Below are 18,125 nucleotides of genomic sequence, written 5' to 3'. Positions count from 1 at the left end.
TCTACGGTCACTACAATTGACCCTAAATCCTGGGTTGGGACAAAGCTCATGAATGCTTTTGAAAACGTACAATATCAGATACCTTTCGTACCTTCTCTGAGTACCGTACAATCCCAACCGTTCTAACCTCTCCCAATACGAGAGCTCTCTCATATCTTCAATGTTCCTAGAAAAACATCTTTGGACCTGCTCGAGCTTTTGCAAACCTGCTGAACTAATTGGAGCCCAAATGGGAGAGGCATGTTCAAGATGCGGCTGAACAATCGACTTGTACACAGTTAGCATCGTGACACTATCTCTGGACTTAAACGTGCGATATATCCAACCACATGTTTGAAAAGCCTTACCAACTTTCAACTGGATATGCTCATCGAACTTTCCATTATCTTGGAGGACACCATAGTTGGATTTGGCAAGTATTTCAAAAGAGAATAAGTATGTGGAAAGTGCTTAAATTATTTAAATGAAGGCTATCAAAGATTATTATTTTTCAAAAGTTTTCGCAGAAAGTTTCAATAACACAGTAAAAATTTAAACCAAAGTAAACAAATCAGCTTTTTTAGGGTTGATTTGTTCAAAAAACAAAATTGATGTTGCAGAGTGATCCAATCTGTGATATCTAAAGCAATAAAACTATCTAATATACTGCAAAACAAATGTTTGAAATCCGGTGTATCACTTTTTTCTTTTATTTTTTAGATACATCCTTTGCCTCCCGAATTTGAAAAAGTCATGGGGAATGTTATCCCCAAAAGATTGAATCTGCTTTAAATAAGTAGCAGTTCAAGACCGAAAATAAATTATTTTCCTATTATGCATTTCCATTGGATTGGCAAAGCATCTTGTCAAACGAAAATGACCAATAATGGGAGTAATGCAATAGTAAACAAATAAACAAGAACAATTCTCATTAGTGGGAAATTCTGACAGGTAAACTGCAAATTTTAAACCTGTTTGAAACCCAAAAAAACATTGATTAAAGAAGTCTGGTTGGTCTTAATGGGCCAAAAACCTGAAATATTGATCATCAGTATTTTAGGAAACGTAATTGTAGAGAGGAACGCCATTACGGTTTTTGCGAGTAACGTTTGTATGATGAATTATTCTTTTTGGCCAAAGTGATTGAAACTATAATCCTTTCCTCTTATTGAGGAGCTACTGTTGGGGCGAGTCCGGACTGGTGTCCGAGTGCACTCGAGTCTTTTACTCGATTTTGGAGAAATTGTCCGGACTCGAGTCTTTTAGAAAGGACTTGAGTCCGGACTCGTAAAAAAAATAAATATTCATTTTTCTTAGATTTTCGCTAAACGAGTCTCTTTACCAGACCTGACCATAGTAAAAGACTCGAGTCCTCTTCTGGATTCGGCGAGTCAGGCAAAAATCAAAGGACTCGCCCGAGCACTAGTAACAACCATTCTGGTTGGATTCAAAGCAGATTATTAAACTGAGCTGAGATAAAGGTAGTGGGGACCCTGAATATGTTTACTGCCCTCTTTTTTCCTTTTTTGCGGGTTTTTGAACCGATGCATGGGAATGAGTTTCCAGAAGACTTTGTATTGAAAAAATGTTTGTCGAAAATTCGAAAAACAAAAATCTGTTGTGCTACATTTTGAATTTCCAAATCTTTTTCCGGCAAAATTTTGAATTCGGAATAAATATTAATATTAATGTATGTACGGTTATTTTTATCCAGGCTAAGCCCCTTGTAAGGGATATCTAGTACTAATATCTCAATTACCCTTATAGATTTTAAGTCATCAAATGTATCTTTCGATCCAGGAGGACTAGTTAGCCTCAATAAGCTTGAAAAGCTCAGAGCTCATTTTCATCATACAATTGATGTTTCCTGAAAGGATTTTTTTGTGCCCAAGTTCAGTATCGTAAGAAAAACCGAAATTACACGCTCTTTCACCTAGTTCAAACCATTTTTCGGTAATATTTCGAAAATTCGAGGAAGTGACCTTTTCTCTTTGGTTTTTCGGTTTCGCCTTTTCCGAAAAAAACTTGAAGTCTAGTTCTCAGCAAGTCGCCTTATGTTTGACAAAATATTTGGTCACATTATGAGTTTGAATTGGACACTTTAAGGCATCTTTGAACGTTAGGGAGTCTGTATCGTTTGCAAAAATGGAATTTAAGATCCCGTTTAAAATTGTCAGAGATTCATCTTAAACATAGAATGTTCGAAGAGGTACGAGCATAAGGTTAAAGAGTTAGCAGGGGCTCTGTTCAAGACAAAAGAGGCCTCAAGGTTCGTTGAGAGCTTGTTGCCCAACGAGGTCACCCTATGTCGTATAATACTGATAATGCCATGCCTCTTATCTTCTATCGCTCCAGCATGTGTGTTCAACTTGTGAGTTGCGACAAAGGCCAACGAGGCATTTAAGCATGTAGAGAGTTAGGCATTGTTCGTTTCTTCCTTGGACACCGTATAAATCTAGGCATTAGAGTCGATCCCAATAGATTAGTTGGTTCATACCTGCGATATTTCGCGTGACGCTCCTCTGCAGTTGCACCTTTTCGATCTTGTTTAGCCCTGGTACGGTCATCGCGGCTTAGACGGGGAAAGCATACCCTAGTTGCAACTGAACTACTGATTAATAAAAAGTTTTAATGGCAAGTGGATCTCTCGTTTGAAAGTGCGGTAAATCCATCGATATGCTTGAAAAGCCTTGTTCTCTTTCATCGAATTTTCCCCTTTTCTCGATAATTGCCAAATCCTTAATCAGTTTTTTACAATCATCTAAATAGTTCGGCTTGTCAATACCCCTGGGATCAAACCTCATGGCTTAAACTTTCCATTATTTAACTTCATGTTTTTTTCAACCACTCAATCCTAAATCTTACTTATGTCGTTTTGTAGGTCTTGAGAGTCCAAGAAATTTAATTCAAATGCTAACTTGATACGATTGGCATACGACGGAATGGACAATGTTAAGGGGCAAAGTCTGTAGAAGAGATATAAAAGAATGAATTAATAGCATTGGCCAAGGATGGATCCCTGAGGCACCCCATTTGCTACGTTTAATGTTTGCCTCAGTACTCCACCCAACTATCTTGACGTTCTGATTGCAATTCGTCAGAAATTCCTTAAGTCACATATGAGCATTCATTCCCCACAAAGCCAGTGGCAGGTAAGTAATAAAGCAAAAGAATATGGTATACTTTTGAAACCGCCTCCGTGAAATCCAGGTACATAACAAAAATCTACGTGGTCATAATTATGTGGTCTGTCAATTCCGTCGTCAAGATTCTGAACTGAATAAGTAGTACTTAGTAAGTACTACTACACTTTAATGAGATCGAAATCTCTGTTCTTCGTCAGGGATGCCATTTTTAAAGTCAAGATATTCTTCAAACTTTACTTTTACAAGCTTTTCCATTGTTTTGGCAAAGTTTGAAATCTGCGAGATTGGGCGGTAGTTTGCCCGCTAACTTTGGTCTCCTCTTTCATAAATTGGGGCAATTTTTCCTTCAGCGGTTGATCGGTTCGTAACGAATGAGAGGGGTGGAGCCACTACTTGCGAAGTATGTTTTAAGAACTGCACCGTCACAATTTTCAGGGCCTGGAGAGCTACTCAGTATGAGGCACTTGATTGCTTTGGCAACCTCGTGTTCGTCAACTAGCATATCAGCCGGCGATTGAGTGTCATTCGATTTAATGTCAAAAACATTTCAGGATACATTATTAACACTGTGTGATAGACTATGATTTTACAAAATCCAAATGTGACAACTTCATCGAACATTTCAAGTAATTGATAAATTGATTATTGCTCACCAATGACACATCCTAACGAGACTTTATATTCATATTGATATTACTGATGTTTCACCTACACCGACGTTTTTCACCACGATCAACATTGTAGAACTTCTACCAATGATAATTAAAAAAAACAACGTTTCCTAACAATGCTATATTTGTAAAATCATTAACATAACAGAAGTCCATATCAACCTAAAATCGTAGAAAACCTAGAGGAATGCAAATACCCTTGCAATAAAACATTTTACATTACCAAGTACGCGTAATGGTAGCTTCATTTCCAGTTCATGGTATCTAAATTCGAATGATTCTTGACTAACGGATAACTCAATAGCTGTTTGAAAAGATCCGCAAATAGCGCACTGTTTGTATGTACAGTAAATAGTACTCTTTGATCTTCATCGTGGTTGGTCATGGTCCATTTTTTATCACCTCTGTCTTTCACACGTGTAAACGAAAGTTGACCAGATCGACCATTAGAATAAATGGATGCCACCGCCTCTGACCTTTTGTATCGTACTATGTTGTAATGAAAGCAATGAAAGCATTCCCAAGACTCGTTAGGACTACTTCGACCTTTTCCATTTGGACGAAAACGTGCACCTGATCTAAACTTGGAGACTTCAATTCCCACGTGGACATGTACGTAACTGCATTCAGTTATGATTTGTTCATAAACAATGGAAGAATCGACATGAACAGTTTTTTATCGCCATTGCTTCAGCTTTGATAAACTGTCGCGGTTCTTCGAGATGCCGGTCTGAATGAGAAAAAAAGACACTTTGAGGATGAAGAATCGCCATTCTAAAAGAAACTTTTCCTGCTTGGTTCACACGAAGAAGATGAAAATGATGCCACTTGAAGACAAAGCAAAACAAGAGCTCAAAGACGTTTGAGATTATTCCTTGTTACTTCCTGTGAACTCTGATTTCACTTTTCTCTTGCTCTGTGATCCGTATCAACGGCAAAGAAACAACTTCCAGCCAACCATTCGAACTATACTTGAATTCAACAAAAAACCATGGAAATTTGTCAAATATTTCAACACGTTTCTGTTGAGCAATCTCAATGAAACCAGGTAGTTTGCCGAAAGAAAAGCTAGAACGCTTTCGTTGTATAATTGAGCACATAAACTATCCCAGCCTACCTACACAATCACCCACAAATTCCAGGTCAATTCGTCACCAATTCCTCTGTGGTTCAAGTCGTTGATACGTCATACACTTTCGTTGTTACTATTCACCTTCATTGGAATGAATTTCTCAGAAGATGGGTACAATAGCACCAAATGATTTGACAGTTCGAAAACACTTCAAAATGTATTTTGATATAATTTAAATTCATCACAATTTTCTGCTTCCTTAGAAACTCTAAAACATTTGCCCTACAGTTTGCGAACCTCCTTTCGCAATATGCATGCCATTTTGGCCGGCCAGAAATCTCTACTCTGGATATCAGTAAATGTGTTTCGTCAAATTTGCTCCCCTCTACTTTTATTGTAATTGGGATGCTAGGGTCGGAGAGATGAATCTCGCCCGGCCAACGAAACCAGCCATCACATAGTTCGTTTACAATTCCGATAGGCAGTGTCGTGTCCATATCAGCTTGTTTCTCCGTCTGTGGGTGTGGTTAGCGTCTAACAGTTTCCTTTGAGAAGGGCCAGGGAGGAGAATCGAACCGGGGACCTCTGTCATGGCATGAAACTGCGCTAACCACTACGGTACGTCCCCTCCCATTTGTAATTTTCATTAGTTATCTATTTTTTTGTTTGGATTGTTGTGGGTCTTACGAACCGGTACCAGGAATGTAATCCACGGTACAAATATATTTAGCATTAGCGGTTCACCAAAGACATCAAAAAACAAAAAAAATCAATGAATTTGAGGAGATGTCTTTGTCCAGAGTATAACAAATTAACAAATGGAATGGTGGTTAGAAGCAAGAAGTTTTGTGTGTTGAAAGACGATGCATATTTGAAGGTAATATGAAAGTGAGTGCATGAAGTTTGACTTGTGCGTGAAAATGTAACTATGTTCTCCGATTTCTTTAATTTTTAACGAATTGGCTTTGATTTTTTGGTGAAGATGCGACCTGTTTTAAAGTAGGTAATGATTAGAAATCTTAGACCTAAAGCAATTTCGAATGCAAATATTGCGCATACATCTTGGACATTCTTTCAATCTTACAAAGTCGCAAAATAGATTATCAATGAACAAGAAAAAACATTCAGCTGTCTTTCACTTGTTCGTTGTCAAGACAATGAAAACCTATAGATAGAACAATTTTAGGTTTCCTGTCAGAAACGTGATGGAAATGCATTAGCTATAAAAGCCGTAATGTCATCATCATCAGCAACAAAAACATATTAGCTAAAGCCTAAAAAGCTCAATACATGAGTGAGAATTGTCCCTTACCCACTTCCTAAATTTCAATTTTCTCACTTCTTATCAACCAATTTCATGGTCAGAGATGAATCAAATACTCGGTACAATGCAATTACTGCCTGTTACAATTTTAGTGACGTACTCGTTGTTTTTTAATCAAATGTCACTATGCTCTACGATCAATTCAAACTCCCACTTCTCGGGCTCCTTCACTGTACGATTTATTTAACTTACAAATCACATTTGGGCAAGATTCTGTTGAAAATGTCTGATCAACCCAATTTCCAGGGCTAACCAGATCCACCAAATCTAATTTGTTGGGAGGTCAGATATAATATGAACATAAAAACAAAAACGAATTAGCAATATCTTTCATCTTGAACTAATGGGATTCCATTCCAAGTAGCGGTAAAAATTAAGAATTGTCAGCTAACAATTAGATATCAATTTCTAGGTCAAAAAATATGCTTTTACGCCAATGCTTGTGCATATCCGAACTTTCTTACCTTGAAAATTGGAACACAATGTTTACATTACATAGACACTTCTGCTGTCTGTAATTGAATAAGATACATATATAACTTAAAGCATTCTCATTTCAGGGGTTCTGATTAAGGCGGCACTTGATGTCAAGCATGATGGAAAGTAGACTACTATGACTTTGTGAATGAAAGATTGTTCAACCGCATTCATTTAAAATCAACATTAACTGTACATGTTCATATAATGTAATCATCCATACCATATATCAGCCCCACGTTTAAATACCTTTCGTAGTTATTCCGCTTGCACTTCCAAGTTGTTAACCCCGTTGGCCTGAATCCCTGTCTTCGAGAGTCTCTCCATGGGCAAAGCCAGCCAATGGTTTCAGGAGAGCCATCATGGTCTTTCTCGACGTAAGACGGACATCAAGAACTGCCAAACTGGATGAAGGGAAGGAAGAATGAAGCCACCGAGCTCGGCCAAGCACCTGTGTACAAAATACTACAGATGAACGTCCGTTCGTCCGTCCTTACGCTACATACATACACACACGCACACACCCATGGTACCTGGCCAACCAGACGATCACCAATGTACAGTTAGATTTCCCTTTTAACCGAGAGCAATCCACTGGCATGCAACAACACTCACGGCCTCAGGCCAACCAGCTCCGGCCAATGTTCGAGCAAGTGAGAGACCTAGAGCGAATGAAAGAAAGAGGCCTGGCTGGTTCCACCATAGGTGGTAGATGGAAGATCCTTCTCGTTCATCCACACATGGAGAGTGCCACAGGAGACACCGGGCAACAACCTAGGCCATCGCCTACACACTCAAACCGGCTACCGAGCTGATATATCCGCCCAGGAATCGAGTTAGTTGGTTTCTTGAATTTGAAAGTTTCTCTTCTCCGTGGATTCGCTGCTCCGATCGTGTCAGTTCTAAGAAAGAACGACGACTTACTCCTCCACTTACACGATAATCAAGTGAGATTCCCTTTCTTCTTCTATTGCTTGGTTACCTCCTTGACACAAAGAGATCCAAGTTTGTTACAATCAATTCCTGTTCCAGACCTTCGCGTTCAAGCCCGAACCTTTCAAGTCGTCAGAATGAGTGCTAAAGTACTTTATCTTCTCGCCATCACCACTTTGACCGTTTCGGCGAAGGCCTTGGCCATGGAGGCCCCCAGGTAAGATAAGAACATTGTAACTACATAGTAATAAGGCAAAAAAGGATCAATTGAGTGACGTTTGAGGACCGAAAAAAAACCCCGAAGGATCGGCCTTTTTTCGTTCCCATCGAGTTCTAATTGAACCCTGACATGAAAAGAATTGTTGGCAAAAAAAGACACCCTGGAGACTGGCCCTTAACAATATCGTTTGATCATGAAGATGATCAGGGGAAAGTCAAGAAAAACCTGAACCTGAATGGTTCCCCAGTTGATCGATAAGAAACGAGTTTTTGGCCTCACCGTTGCCGTGAGCGTGTGGTTGATTTTTTTTTTCAAATACGATTTTGGAGGCGGTGAAAGTTGAACTCAAGTCCTGCATGTTCAATTCTGTAATGCAGAAAACGTTGGCTTTGCGGTTCGTGACCGACATTTTCAAATCGAGGGACTTGAATATTTATGGCCGTCAAACCTAATAATCGTATTTGGTCTGTTGAAATGTCACGATCATTCATGATCAATATGTTGGCTTGGTGATCTTGGTACGGAATATTCCATGGTATTGGACAGATGATTATCGAAATGGATAGTTCTTTAGAAGATCAATGTTTTTGAAGATTCCGAAGATTAGATATTCCAAATCAGAAGAGGCATGGGAATAAATAAACAAAAAAATATCAATGAATGCTGAATGCTCTCTGAATCACCTTTGGTTTCAGTTCGTTCTGGAATCATTTCAGCCCATAGGCTTAAGAGTCCAACAGACTTTTCGAGTTCGATTTTGGTACTTTAGTTGCGTGATTATGAAAATGTGGTATTGCGTTCGTTGGATGGAATCTTTAACGAAATCTTGACCACAACTATAAAAAAATGAGACCTCTGTTTCTACCTCTATTTAGGTATTCATCCCGATTAGATGTGCGTAGCTCTAAACGTAAGCCAATTTAAGACATAGATACAAATTGAAGACATGAAGCCAATGAATTGGTGTTTTTTTTCAACCACCCTGACATTTTTAATCACGCCCCACAGTTGATACTTTTCTAAACAACCCAAAGACCAAGCCCAGCCAGCCAAAGGCACAAAGAAACAGAGTAGACCATAATTTGTTCTATGATTATGGGCAGCCATTATGCTGAAAATTGAAGACGGCATATTCAATTTCATGCAAATGAACATAGCAGACATCCAAAAAACCTGGTGGGCTTATAAAAAGGGGTTTGTTTACCTCATTCAAAAGAGGGAGACCTTTAGACATCTTGGCTCATGTAGTGATGATCAATAGTTATTGATAAGTTAATATACAATTCCACAATTGTGATGTGAGATAAAGTTCATTCAAATTAATTCACACAGACAGTAGGTGATTTGGGGGTAAGAAAAAGCCCCGTGATCTTCATTGGATGACTCATAAAATTGAGGTTGGCAGTGATGCGCGCGTTCAACGCAATACTTCAAATGGATAACAATGCAACTAGAGTACCAAAATCGGACTCGAAAAGTCCGTTTGAGCTCAAGAGGTATCTTTCTTTCTTCGGGTTTCGATATTTAATTAATTTGGCTTAACTGAGATTTCCTTAACTCAAAACTTTCAATGCCCGAGGGCGCTTCAAACTTGGCCATATTTTTAGGGATTTTGACTCCAGGTTCCTCGGCTTTTTGATGAGAAAACTTTTTCCCTCCACGAATTCAACCATCCTCATGGGCGATGATGGAACATTGACTGGTTGACTTCCGACCAACCAGTTCACTGAGAAAGTGGGAGAGTGAGTGAGTGGCAGAAAGGAAGGAAGGAAAGGATAAATCGTCTCTCACTCACTCAATTAATGAATCTTGAGAACTCACACATCCAAACATAAACTCAATCCCTGTAAAACCACTTGAGCTTGAGAGAAGAATGACGATACAGTCGAGCACACATCAGACCACTGACACTAACTTCATTACAACCTTCCAGTTGAGCTGAAGGCTTGGAGGTTTGGGAGGAAAGTTTGTCACCCAGATGTACTCTAAAACATATCTCTCTCCAACGTGTCAAATCTGACAAGCTAGCGAAAACTCCGGTATTCCAAATCGGGATGCGAGACTTCCACATACCTTTATTTTTTTAGGGGGGGGAGGTTAAAAGAAAGGCCACCTACTATGCTCTTTCAATGGGCAAAATGAGTTCTTTTGAGTTCCTTTGTTCTTATTGGGGATATGTCAACGAGAATGTGGAGGCTTGAAAATATATGTCAATCATCGCAAAACGGGAGCCTTGTTAGGCTTTCAAGTTCTCCAAGGAACTCGTTGACAAAGTTCCCTTCTGCTTTAATGAACTCGTTGATGAAAGGGTTTGCACGTTCAAAACCTTGTTGAATATGCTCTTCCCCGATAGTCCTAATCAGAGGCAGGGCAGTGAAAATTCTTGGGACTCTCGCGCCAAAGAATCTCGACCAATATCGAGACTTGGAGGATTGGAACGCAAATCCCAGTCATACTTTCCAACTTAGGATTACCAAGAGGGCTTTCATCTCTGGGACTGGGTTGCATGTCAGGCTGAGTAAATCACACGACGGAAAATCGCTTGAGTGCAAAGAGATAGGAAAGAAGAAGTGGGGAAGAGTGGAAAAAATCTCCTCTAAATTGAGAGCTGAAACGAAGAGAAGGACGAGAAAATCCAATAATTCATGGAACATGACATAGTACGCATCTACCGGGAGCGATCCGTCCTCTGCTTGCGGTGAAACTGCAAATCGAAAGTTGAACTTAGATTCATCGAGTCGAGTTGGATTTTGAGGTTCCCAAGGTTCTCTTTGAAATCCCACGGGTATTATTCCACACCTTCTTAATTGACGAGCTGTAACGCCGTTCCCATTCGCTGAAAGGCAAATGAAGATGGTGATCATTGGTTTCTCCACGTGCAATAGAGACTAGCAATTTCAATCAAAATGAATTTCGTTATACCTTTCGTTTGCAGTGCGATTGCTGTCAATCAAAACGATCAGGAGATCCTTCTCCGAGAAAAGGCCATGTACGGCTCCAACGAGGTTCAAGATATTTCTGGCAACACTTTGGACATCTCCGAGCCGCAAATCGAGGAGGAGGCTGGAGTGGTGGACTCCATTTTTGGCAAAGGCACCCAAGAGCGAATCGTCCAGAGTGTGAACAATTGGGTGGCTCAAAAGGCCAAGACCAACCCGGGATGCATTGAGCGATTCATTTGCGAATCCTACAAGAGCAGCGAGAGCATGTCTGGCATCCCTTATTTGGCCATGTCTGTTAGCAAGTAAGCAAATGGGCAGAATCCAGTCCCCCAAGGCGAACACGTGTTTTGATTTGAAGCCTGTTTTCTTTCATTTCAGCGCTGCCGTGAGCTTTTATGTGGCCGAGATGTTCGATCAATCAATTGACATCCAAGAAATCACTCGAGCTGCCAGGTAAGGCATAGAATTCCCATTGCACAGAAACTGCTTCTTGTCCGGTTCCTTTGTTGAACAATTTGGAATCATGAAGATACATGTGAACTTCAATGCAATCAATGTGTTCCCGATGTGTTATAGATATGGCCGGACCATTGGCAGTTGTGACACGATGAAATGCGACTTTGTGGATGGGCAATTGCGAACCATTGGTGATTACTTAAGCTCATTGGAAGATTTCATCACCTCCATCGTGAGTTCCGTGTCCAATTCCATCAATATTGGCAAGAAATGAGATGAACAGAGACCAAGCAATGCTTCCAAAAGTTTCCACTTTCCTCTCTCGAACCATCCGTGATATCGACCAAACCAAACTAATGAACCATGAGGACAAAAACTGAGGGATAATACGAATTTGCAAACCGTATTTAAAGCGGGCTCTCCACGCTCTTGGAGCAAACCCCTCCCAATGGTTCGTTCACATTGCATTTCCAAGCCTACAAAACTTATTTTCCTCTCTCCTTCCAAAGAGCGAGATTGTCGCCTTGTATTCGGTAATGGTGATTGGCTTTCTACTATGTTCTACAGGGCCCTGGGATGTAGACCATGTCGTATTAATAAATATAAATACATGGGAAACTCGTGTCTCTCGCTTTCTTTCGAATCTCCTCGTGGTATCGTATCAGACTCCATAACTGGCACACTCTTCATCTGTCGACTCATATCCCGATGTCTAAGTCATGTCAGATATCAGAGCCATGAAACACTATATTGCAGCCGGGATATTGACACTACTTGTTAGACGAGCAAACCAAGGCCACTCAGGGAAGTCTTGCAGTGCAAAGCGTGGAAACAGGCCTATTACCTACCCACTAAGACAGAGAGAGAGAGAGAGTAAATAAAAGACCCACAATGCCGACTATACAGTAGAGTCCCTCAATTAACTTGTCCAAGTGCAATATTGACGTCAATTTAGGCCCATGGTACCGGGCACTAAGTAGAAGGCCAGCAGCGCTTGGGAGGATGAGCCTGGACTTAGCGTGCCAATCCTAGCGTTTCTAAGTCAAACAGATGTCGGCCGCCCAAAGCCGAAGAGATGGGCGGAGAAGGTCGTATAAACATTCCATTCCCTCCCCTGTTTCCTTCCTTTTCTCGTAGTAAGGTACAGATACCGGAAGAATGCCCTCTTTTCGCCCAATTCCCAGAACGATCGATGATCTGTAGCGTATCCATCAACACAGTGTCGACTGATGACTGACTCATGTTTCATTGAGGCCGATACTAAGCCCATGCGTGGTGATAAAATTGGGGCGAAAAAATCTTAAGTGTATTTAAATGAACTGGAAGTCCACATCTCTTCTTTCTTGGGCTCCTTCATTGTTTAATTTGCTTCCCTCTAATATTCGTAGAGAATATGTAGGGCTTGTTGATCCAATAGCATGTTTCAAGTCAAACTTGGACAAATTTTTAGATAGCATTCCAGATCAACCCTACATTCAAGGACTAACTCGGTCTGCCAACTCAAATTCGCTGGTAGACCAAAATTTACACAAAGTCTGAAAGGTAATAAATAGACGAAGTATAGCGGTTAGAAAAGCCCGTGAAAAACCAAACGAAGAAAAAAGAGAATATCAAATCAACGATGAATGGATACGTAGTAATGACCTGATTTGTGGTCCCGAATTTCCTGGCCGCTCTTTAAGCATTGGCCTAATTGATTTGATTATTATTTGAGGGCTAAGGATATATTTTGGCATTTGTAGAACATAGATAGTCTTAGTCTCAGAAGTTGTTACGAAGACACCCTTTGCTATTAGTGCACCAATGATTTGTGGTCATGAAAAAGACATAAAGTTGAGCAATGTGTCTTTTTCGTGCAAAACTTGGAAAACCATTTTTCGACTCTCCCTGTCAAAGGACCAAGCTCCATAGAAATGCTCTTGCTTCAACTTTCAACTTGTTGATTCTAAATACTATAACACTAGAAACACCGGGTGAGCGTGGATCATACTAATTTTTCCGGCGAATTTGGCAAATCTCGACGAGCCCCAGAGACCAATTCCTCACGCCCACATTTCACATGACAGTATACGTCATACTTTCGATATCAACCCACCATGGCATTTCAGTATCTATATATATGAAAATATGACATTATTGAGCGCCATGAAAGCTATGAATATTTGAAATCAATCTTCTCCATGTGAATCTTGGATCGTACCCAGACGAAAGCTCCCTCAAAAAGATGGAAAATTGTCACTTCAAAATATTTTGATATCACTTTGCTTCTTTTCTGAACAGTGTGGTATGTTTGAGGCAAAATAGCAAATATTTTCCCTTTAGTTCTCTTGTCTATCAGTTTAGCTTGAATTATTAGGAAAAATTTCCCTCGAATCATTTCCCTAAGTCAACCAAATTTCTGCCTGAGCTTACTCTTTGACAAATATAAATCCTCAAGCCCTGTCGTTACCTAAAATGGTGATGTCACACTACATTGAAAAAAAAATGGAATATCCAATATCATTTGAGGTGGCCTGGCCTCAAAGTGGACCTTAAAAGGAGGAGCACTCCTCCAAGGACAAATCTTTCAATTAAATGTTTGAAAGAAAAAAAAAATTGACAATGCCTTTTAGACAACGTTACATGTAGCATCTGGCATCCTTAAATTTTGGTCTATTCAACCTATTGTGAAGCAAATTGACAACAGCAAATCCTGAATACGAAAAAAAGAAATTGCATGTGTAATCACGGAAATACAAGTATCCTACGTTCTCTAAAACACCTTTTGACTTGAGTTCATAGGTTTTCGCCTGACTCTCTTTATAAGACATCAGGTTGCCGAAGTAAAGAGTCCCAGTTGAAATGCATTACACGAGTACGAAAATATTTAAAAAAAATCTGGAATTTATCTAAACAATGGAAAGTTACATTCTGCCGACTTAAATCCTCAATTTGAATGCAATGGAAACTTATTGCTCCACTCGTCTTCAACAAAGCTCATATCTATAAAATCTTTCCTCAATAACAAGTCTTAAGTTGATGAAGCACATAGGAACTTTTTTTTACGCATAACAAGACGGTTGTTTCCACTCTTTGTTTTTGTCGACACGCTCTCATTCAAGATTAGCTAAGAGAGGATAATTCTTCCTGCCAATACCAAGTGAGGCTTGGGAAACAATTCAAGGACCATGTATAAGTTTGGCAAAAAAGGCTTTCGATTAGCTCAGACACCAGGAACACTTTTTCAATCCATTGTTCACTGTTTTGAGGAACTATTCCTTCTACAAGTGCAATAACAGGCCCATGTTCGTTTTCGCATTAATGGATTACTTCCACTGAATTGTCGAAAATTGTAGTACCGTTATGGTAAGTGGAAAGAAAAACAAATCGAAAAATTGTATATCGCACAGGGCTTGGGCACCTGAGTATCACATTCCTGGTAACTTGACTAATGACATGGTGAGAACAGATACACTTAAACCGCTCTAGTGGTGTCCAGATGATACTTGTATCTAGACTCCACTCTGGAAGTGATGTTCCACAAAAAGGGTATCACTTTATTCTGGGAAAGAGGTTCTTGCCGAACATCACACGTGTCTGGTCTCTAAACTTTGTTCCCCTGCACCTCGCCTTCAAGTTCTGTCTCTAAACGTAAAGTTTCTTTTTCTTCTCGTTTTTTATATAAAAACTGCGAAATAAAAGAAGGTCAGAGACAGGTAGGTGAGCGTGGAGACATTTTTCATTTTACGAGATGAACCAGATTCACAGAACATTGGAATTCGACATGGAACAGCATTCAGTACATTCTATTCACTGGGCCCGATCCTCCCCGTCAGGGCTGGATTGCTCGACCTCGAGAGTGTGCACTTCTTCATGGGCCAACTCGTGTGCCTCACCGACCTTGTTCAAGGTCAGAGTCTCATTAGGCTCGTCCAGTTGGTCTTCAATTCGATCATCCATGGAGTTTTGAGTTTCATTACTGGCATGAGTTATCGTGGTCATAACAGTGGGCGCCATGGGACCGCGTGAACTCGAATTGGGCGAGCCCTCCGCCCCTCGAGAAGCGAAGCGAGCAATGTAGGATCCACAAGGGCAAGAACGGGTGCAAAATCCCATGATGATCTCCTTGAACTTGTTCCCCACCGAGCAATAGATCAGGAAATTTATGGATGCGTTGACAATCAGAAGCCAGTGATTGAAGGAAGTAGTACAAAGGAACCAAGCGGGGGGCACAAACGCTAAAGGGAGAGAAAGAAATTCGTCACTCGACTGTCAGTCAGTCAACCCACAGAATCGTCTGTATCGTGGCTGTTAAAAGAGGGTCTACGACCTGACATTGGTTCCCTTTTTTTGGTAGCCAAACATTAAACAGCAGACAGCCACTTCTGAAACCTTGACGTGAAGCTGTCATGAAAAACTTTTTTTTCCCAAACGCATTGAGCAATGAGAATAAAGGCCTTGGATGGTGGGTCTTGGGGGTGCCAAGAATGGACGAAAAGTGACGAATGTTCCCATTTGGTCAGGTCAGTGAAGACTGGCTATTGTTAACAGTCAGACTTTTTTTTCATTTGGAACCATTGGGGACTTTAAAGTTGGTGTTTGTGGTTCCAAAAGCTTGGAGACCATGTGCCAATGACCACCGACTGCCCAGGTAGGTACTTTGACCAATCTACTTCTATTGTATTAGGAGCTCGAGTTTGAATAATTAATACAGCGAGCCTCGCCATTGCATTATCACCCTCCCCACGGACCTTGTAGCATAAACTAAACTTTGGACAGCCTTCATCCCGAAAAGGCTAGTGGAGATCTTGCTATTCGTTGTCGTCCTTGAGGAGAAGGGAATTCAGCTATACGTACGCACATACGTATGTACGTAGGTATGTACTCGTATGTAGGTATACATATAGGTACAACATATGGTGCTCGGACACGCAACTTGTTGTGCCCAAAGGACACTAACAAGTCGGTGTGGAGAACTCAAGGAATATATGTTATCACCCACGGCACTGTATAAACGTGTACATAGTACTCGTACATACCTTGTTCACATTGAATCATGTCCGCCAACATGAAAAATTCATGAACGTTCAGTAGGATTCTTGGGAAGTGGCAAATGAAAAATAGGAACACAATACACAACAGAATGGCGGCCAAATTCATCTCCGAGGCCTTCTGTTTATTTTTCTTGCGTGTGCGCTCGTGTGTCATTTGTATTCCGCGGAAGATGTTCCAATTGAAGAAAATCAGGGCTACCATTGGAACGAGGCCCGTGGTGATCAATCGGGTCCAGTTGATGTAGAAGCGGATGTAGTTGGGGTCACCACGGAGGTCCGATACGCCAAAGGCCAGCTCCGTTTCGTTTGGATTGGACATTGAAGGGCGCCAATAGTAGCGGGTCTCCAGGAATTTGGGAACATTTAAGATCACCGAGACCAAAATGACCGGCAAGATGTAGCTGAAAAGAAATGTCTTGAGACTTAGATTTATCTTTTAGGGACCAATTGAAATGGTAATGATACATACTTATTTTCATTTGAAATCCACCCTAAAACTACTTCAACTTGTTGACAATAGCATTATGTGCAGACTTGTATCCTGAATTTGTCTTTTACGCAGATTTCAACCAAATTTAAAAGAGATCTTGTCAATCAAGCTTTTGGGGAATCTTAACTCGATTAAAATTCTCTTCCGTCGTTTCGTTTTCAAAACAGTTCAAATCCGGACCCTACCAATAATTATCTTGTATCTATTTGGCTATTCAAACAACTTTGACAATAATAATATCTACTATCCTTAATTTTTGATGCATCTGATATCACTTTTTTTGATAGCTTGATGTGGAAACCTGGTGCTGTTTCCAATTCTCAGGATTCCCCTGTTTTCCTTCATGTTTTTGTCGACCTGTTGGTTGGTTGGCAGGCTTTGTTTTTGAATTCCCGTAAGCTTCAATCAGGGTCCATGTATTTGTGGTCGGTAAGTCATAGAGCATGTTGGCCACCGTCCGTTGACTTTTATTATTAAATCAAGCCTCCATCGGTCTCCAAAGTCCTCCTTCTATTTACTAAAAGTTGGACCCCTCTAACAATCTATTTTCTTATCGCCCGAGGCTTTCACTCGACATCAATCGAGGAGGAGTGCGTGAGTGCATGCACACAATCTCGCTGAGAATCCTTTCACATCGACCCCCAAATTCACATCAAGAATCAATCTTGCCCGAAAATAGATGCCGAGTTGTTTCAAAACCAAGAAAGGTTGGTCGAGGAAATGCACCAAAACGACTCGTTAAGATCCACTTCTTCTCAGTATTATTCTTATTTTTGCAAACTAATCACTCTGTATTTGCATTTGCAATGTCAACATAGGTTGTCGAACTTTCAAGTGATAGGCTCACAGAGTAAATCAATTACTTTTGTGCAATGTCAACAAACCATATTTGTCTATCGCACAATGCTCTTGGCTCCAGAGAGGAATACGGACATGAAAGATGAGTAAACTTCTTGCGTACATACACACATGGCTCTCCCAAGAGACAGTTCTCAGTTTCAATGGAAATTCAGGATTCTAGTGACCTCGTTTGGAAGTGAAGTTTAGAAAATGGAATAGGGCTATCTCTGTCGAGGACAACAAAAGTACACAGTTTATGCTTTTTAAAGCTTACAATTTATTGTACCAGTAGCTAGGTGAAGCTAAATCATGAAAAAAAAAGACACATCAGTCAAAACTGGTCGATGTGAAGCAAAAATGACATCTTTGAATCATCGAAAAAAATCTGCCCATGTTTTTCAACATAATGATTGGACCAAAAGTTAAACTCATAATAAAAATTGCAGCTTAATCAAGTTTAATTTTCAATCGTAAAGCATTAACTTCCATCGTACTTTAATATGCCTTAGGCTTCTCTTCAGGGTGGGCATTTCATTTTTGGA

The 18,125-nt window shown here is 40.3% G+C and overlaps 2 protein-coding genes across 2 annotated transcripts in view; one reads left to right on the top strand and one right to left on the bottom strand.

Moving 5' to 3' along the window:
* The first annotated feature begins 6,056 nt into the window (after positions 1-6,056).
* LOC131878423 (uncharacterized) lies at positions 6,057-11,838 on the top strand. Its single transcript, XM_059224398.1, has 5 exons — positions 6,057-7,616; positions 7,702-7,819; positions 10,758-11,066; positions 11,143-11,217; positions 11,341-11,838. Exons 2-5 carry the CDS (start codon positions 7,740-7,742, stop codon positions 11,492-11,494), a joined length of 618 nt encoding a protein of 205 aa, XP_059080381.1. The 5' UTR covers positions 6,057-7,616; positions 7,702-7,739; the 3' UTR covers positions 11,495-11,838.
* A 3,088-nt stretch (positions 11,839-14,926) lies between these two features.
* LOC131878408 (FMRFamide receptor-like) overlaps positions 14,927-18,125 on the bottom strand; it is a 16,713-nt gene continuing 13,514 nt past the window's right edge. Inside the window, exons 6-7 of the mRNA XM_059224376.1 lie at positions 16,239-16,654; positions 14,927-15,437 (exon numbers count right to left, since the gene is read on the bottom strand). Of these exons, the coding sequence (XP_059080359.1) occupies positions 15,010-15,437; positions 16,239-16,654 (844 nt within the window). The 3' untranslated portion in view covers positions 14,927-15,009. The remainder of the gene's footprint in view (positions 15,438-16,238; positions 16,655-18,125) is intronic.

Source organism: Tigriopus californicus, chromosome 3 (genome assembly GCF_007210705.1).
Source record: "Tigriopus californicus strain San Diego chromosome 3, Tcal_SD_v2.1, whole genome shotgun sequence".
Taxonomy (NCBI): Eukaryota; Metazoa; Arthropoda; class Copepoda; order Harpacticoida; family Harpacticidae; genus Tigriopus; species Tigriopus californicus.
This window is presented reverse-complemented; position numbering and strand designations above follow the sequence as displayed.

Bases quoted from the DNA above. Each gene is read 5' to 3' on its own strand.
- LOC131878423 (XM_059224398.1), top strand. From the start codon at position 7,740: ATGAGTGCTAAAGTACTTTATCTTCTCGCCATCACCACTTTGACCGTT. The intron at 7,820-10,757 runs GTAAGATAAGAA...TTTCGTTTGCAG, and splicing joins TTGGCCATGGAGGCCCCCAG to TGCGATTGCTGTCAATCAAA. The intron at 11,067-11,142 runs GTAAGCAAATGG...CTTTCATTTCAG, and splicing joins TTGGCCATGTCTGTTAGCAA to CGCTGCCGTGAGCTTTTATG.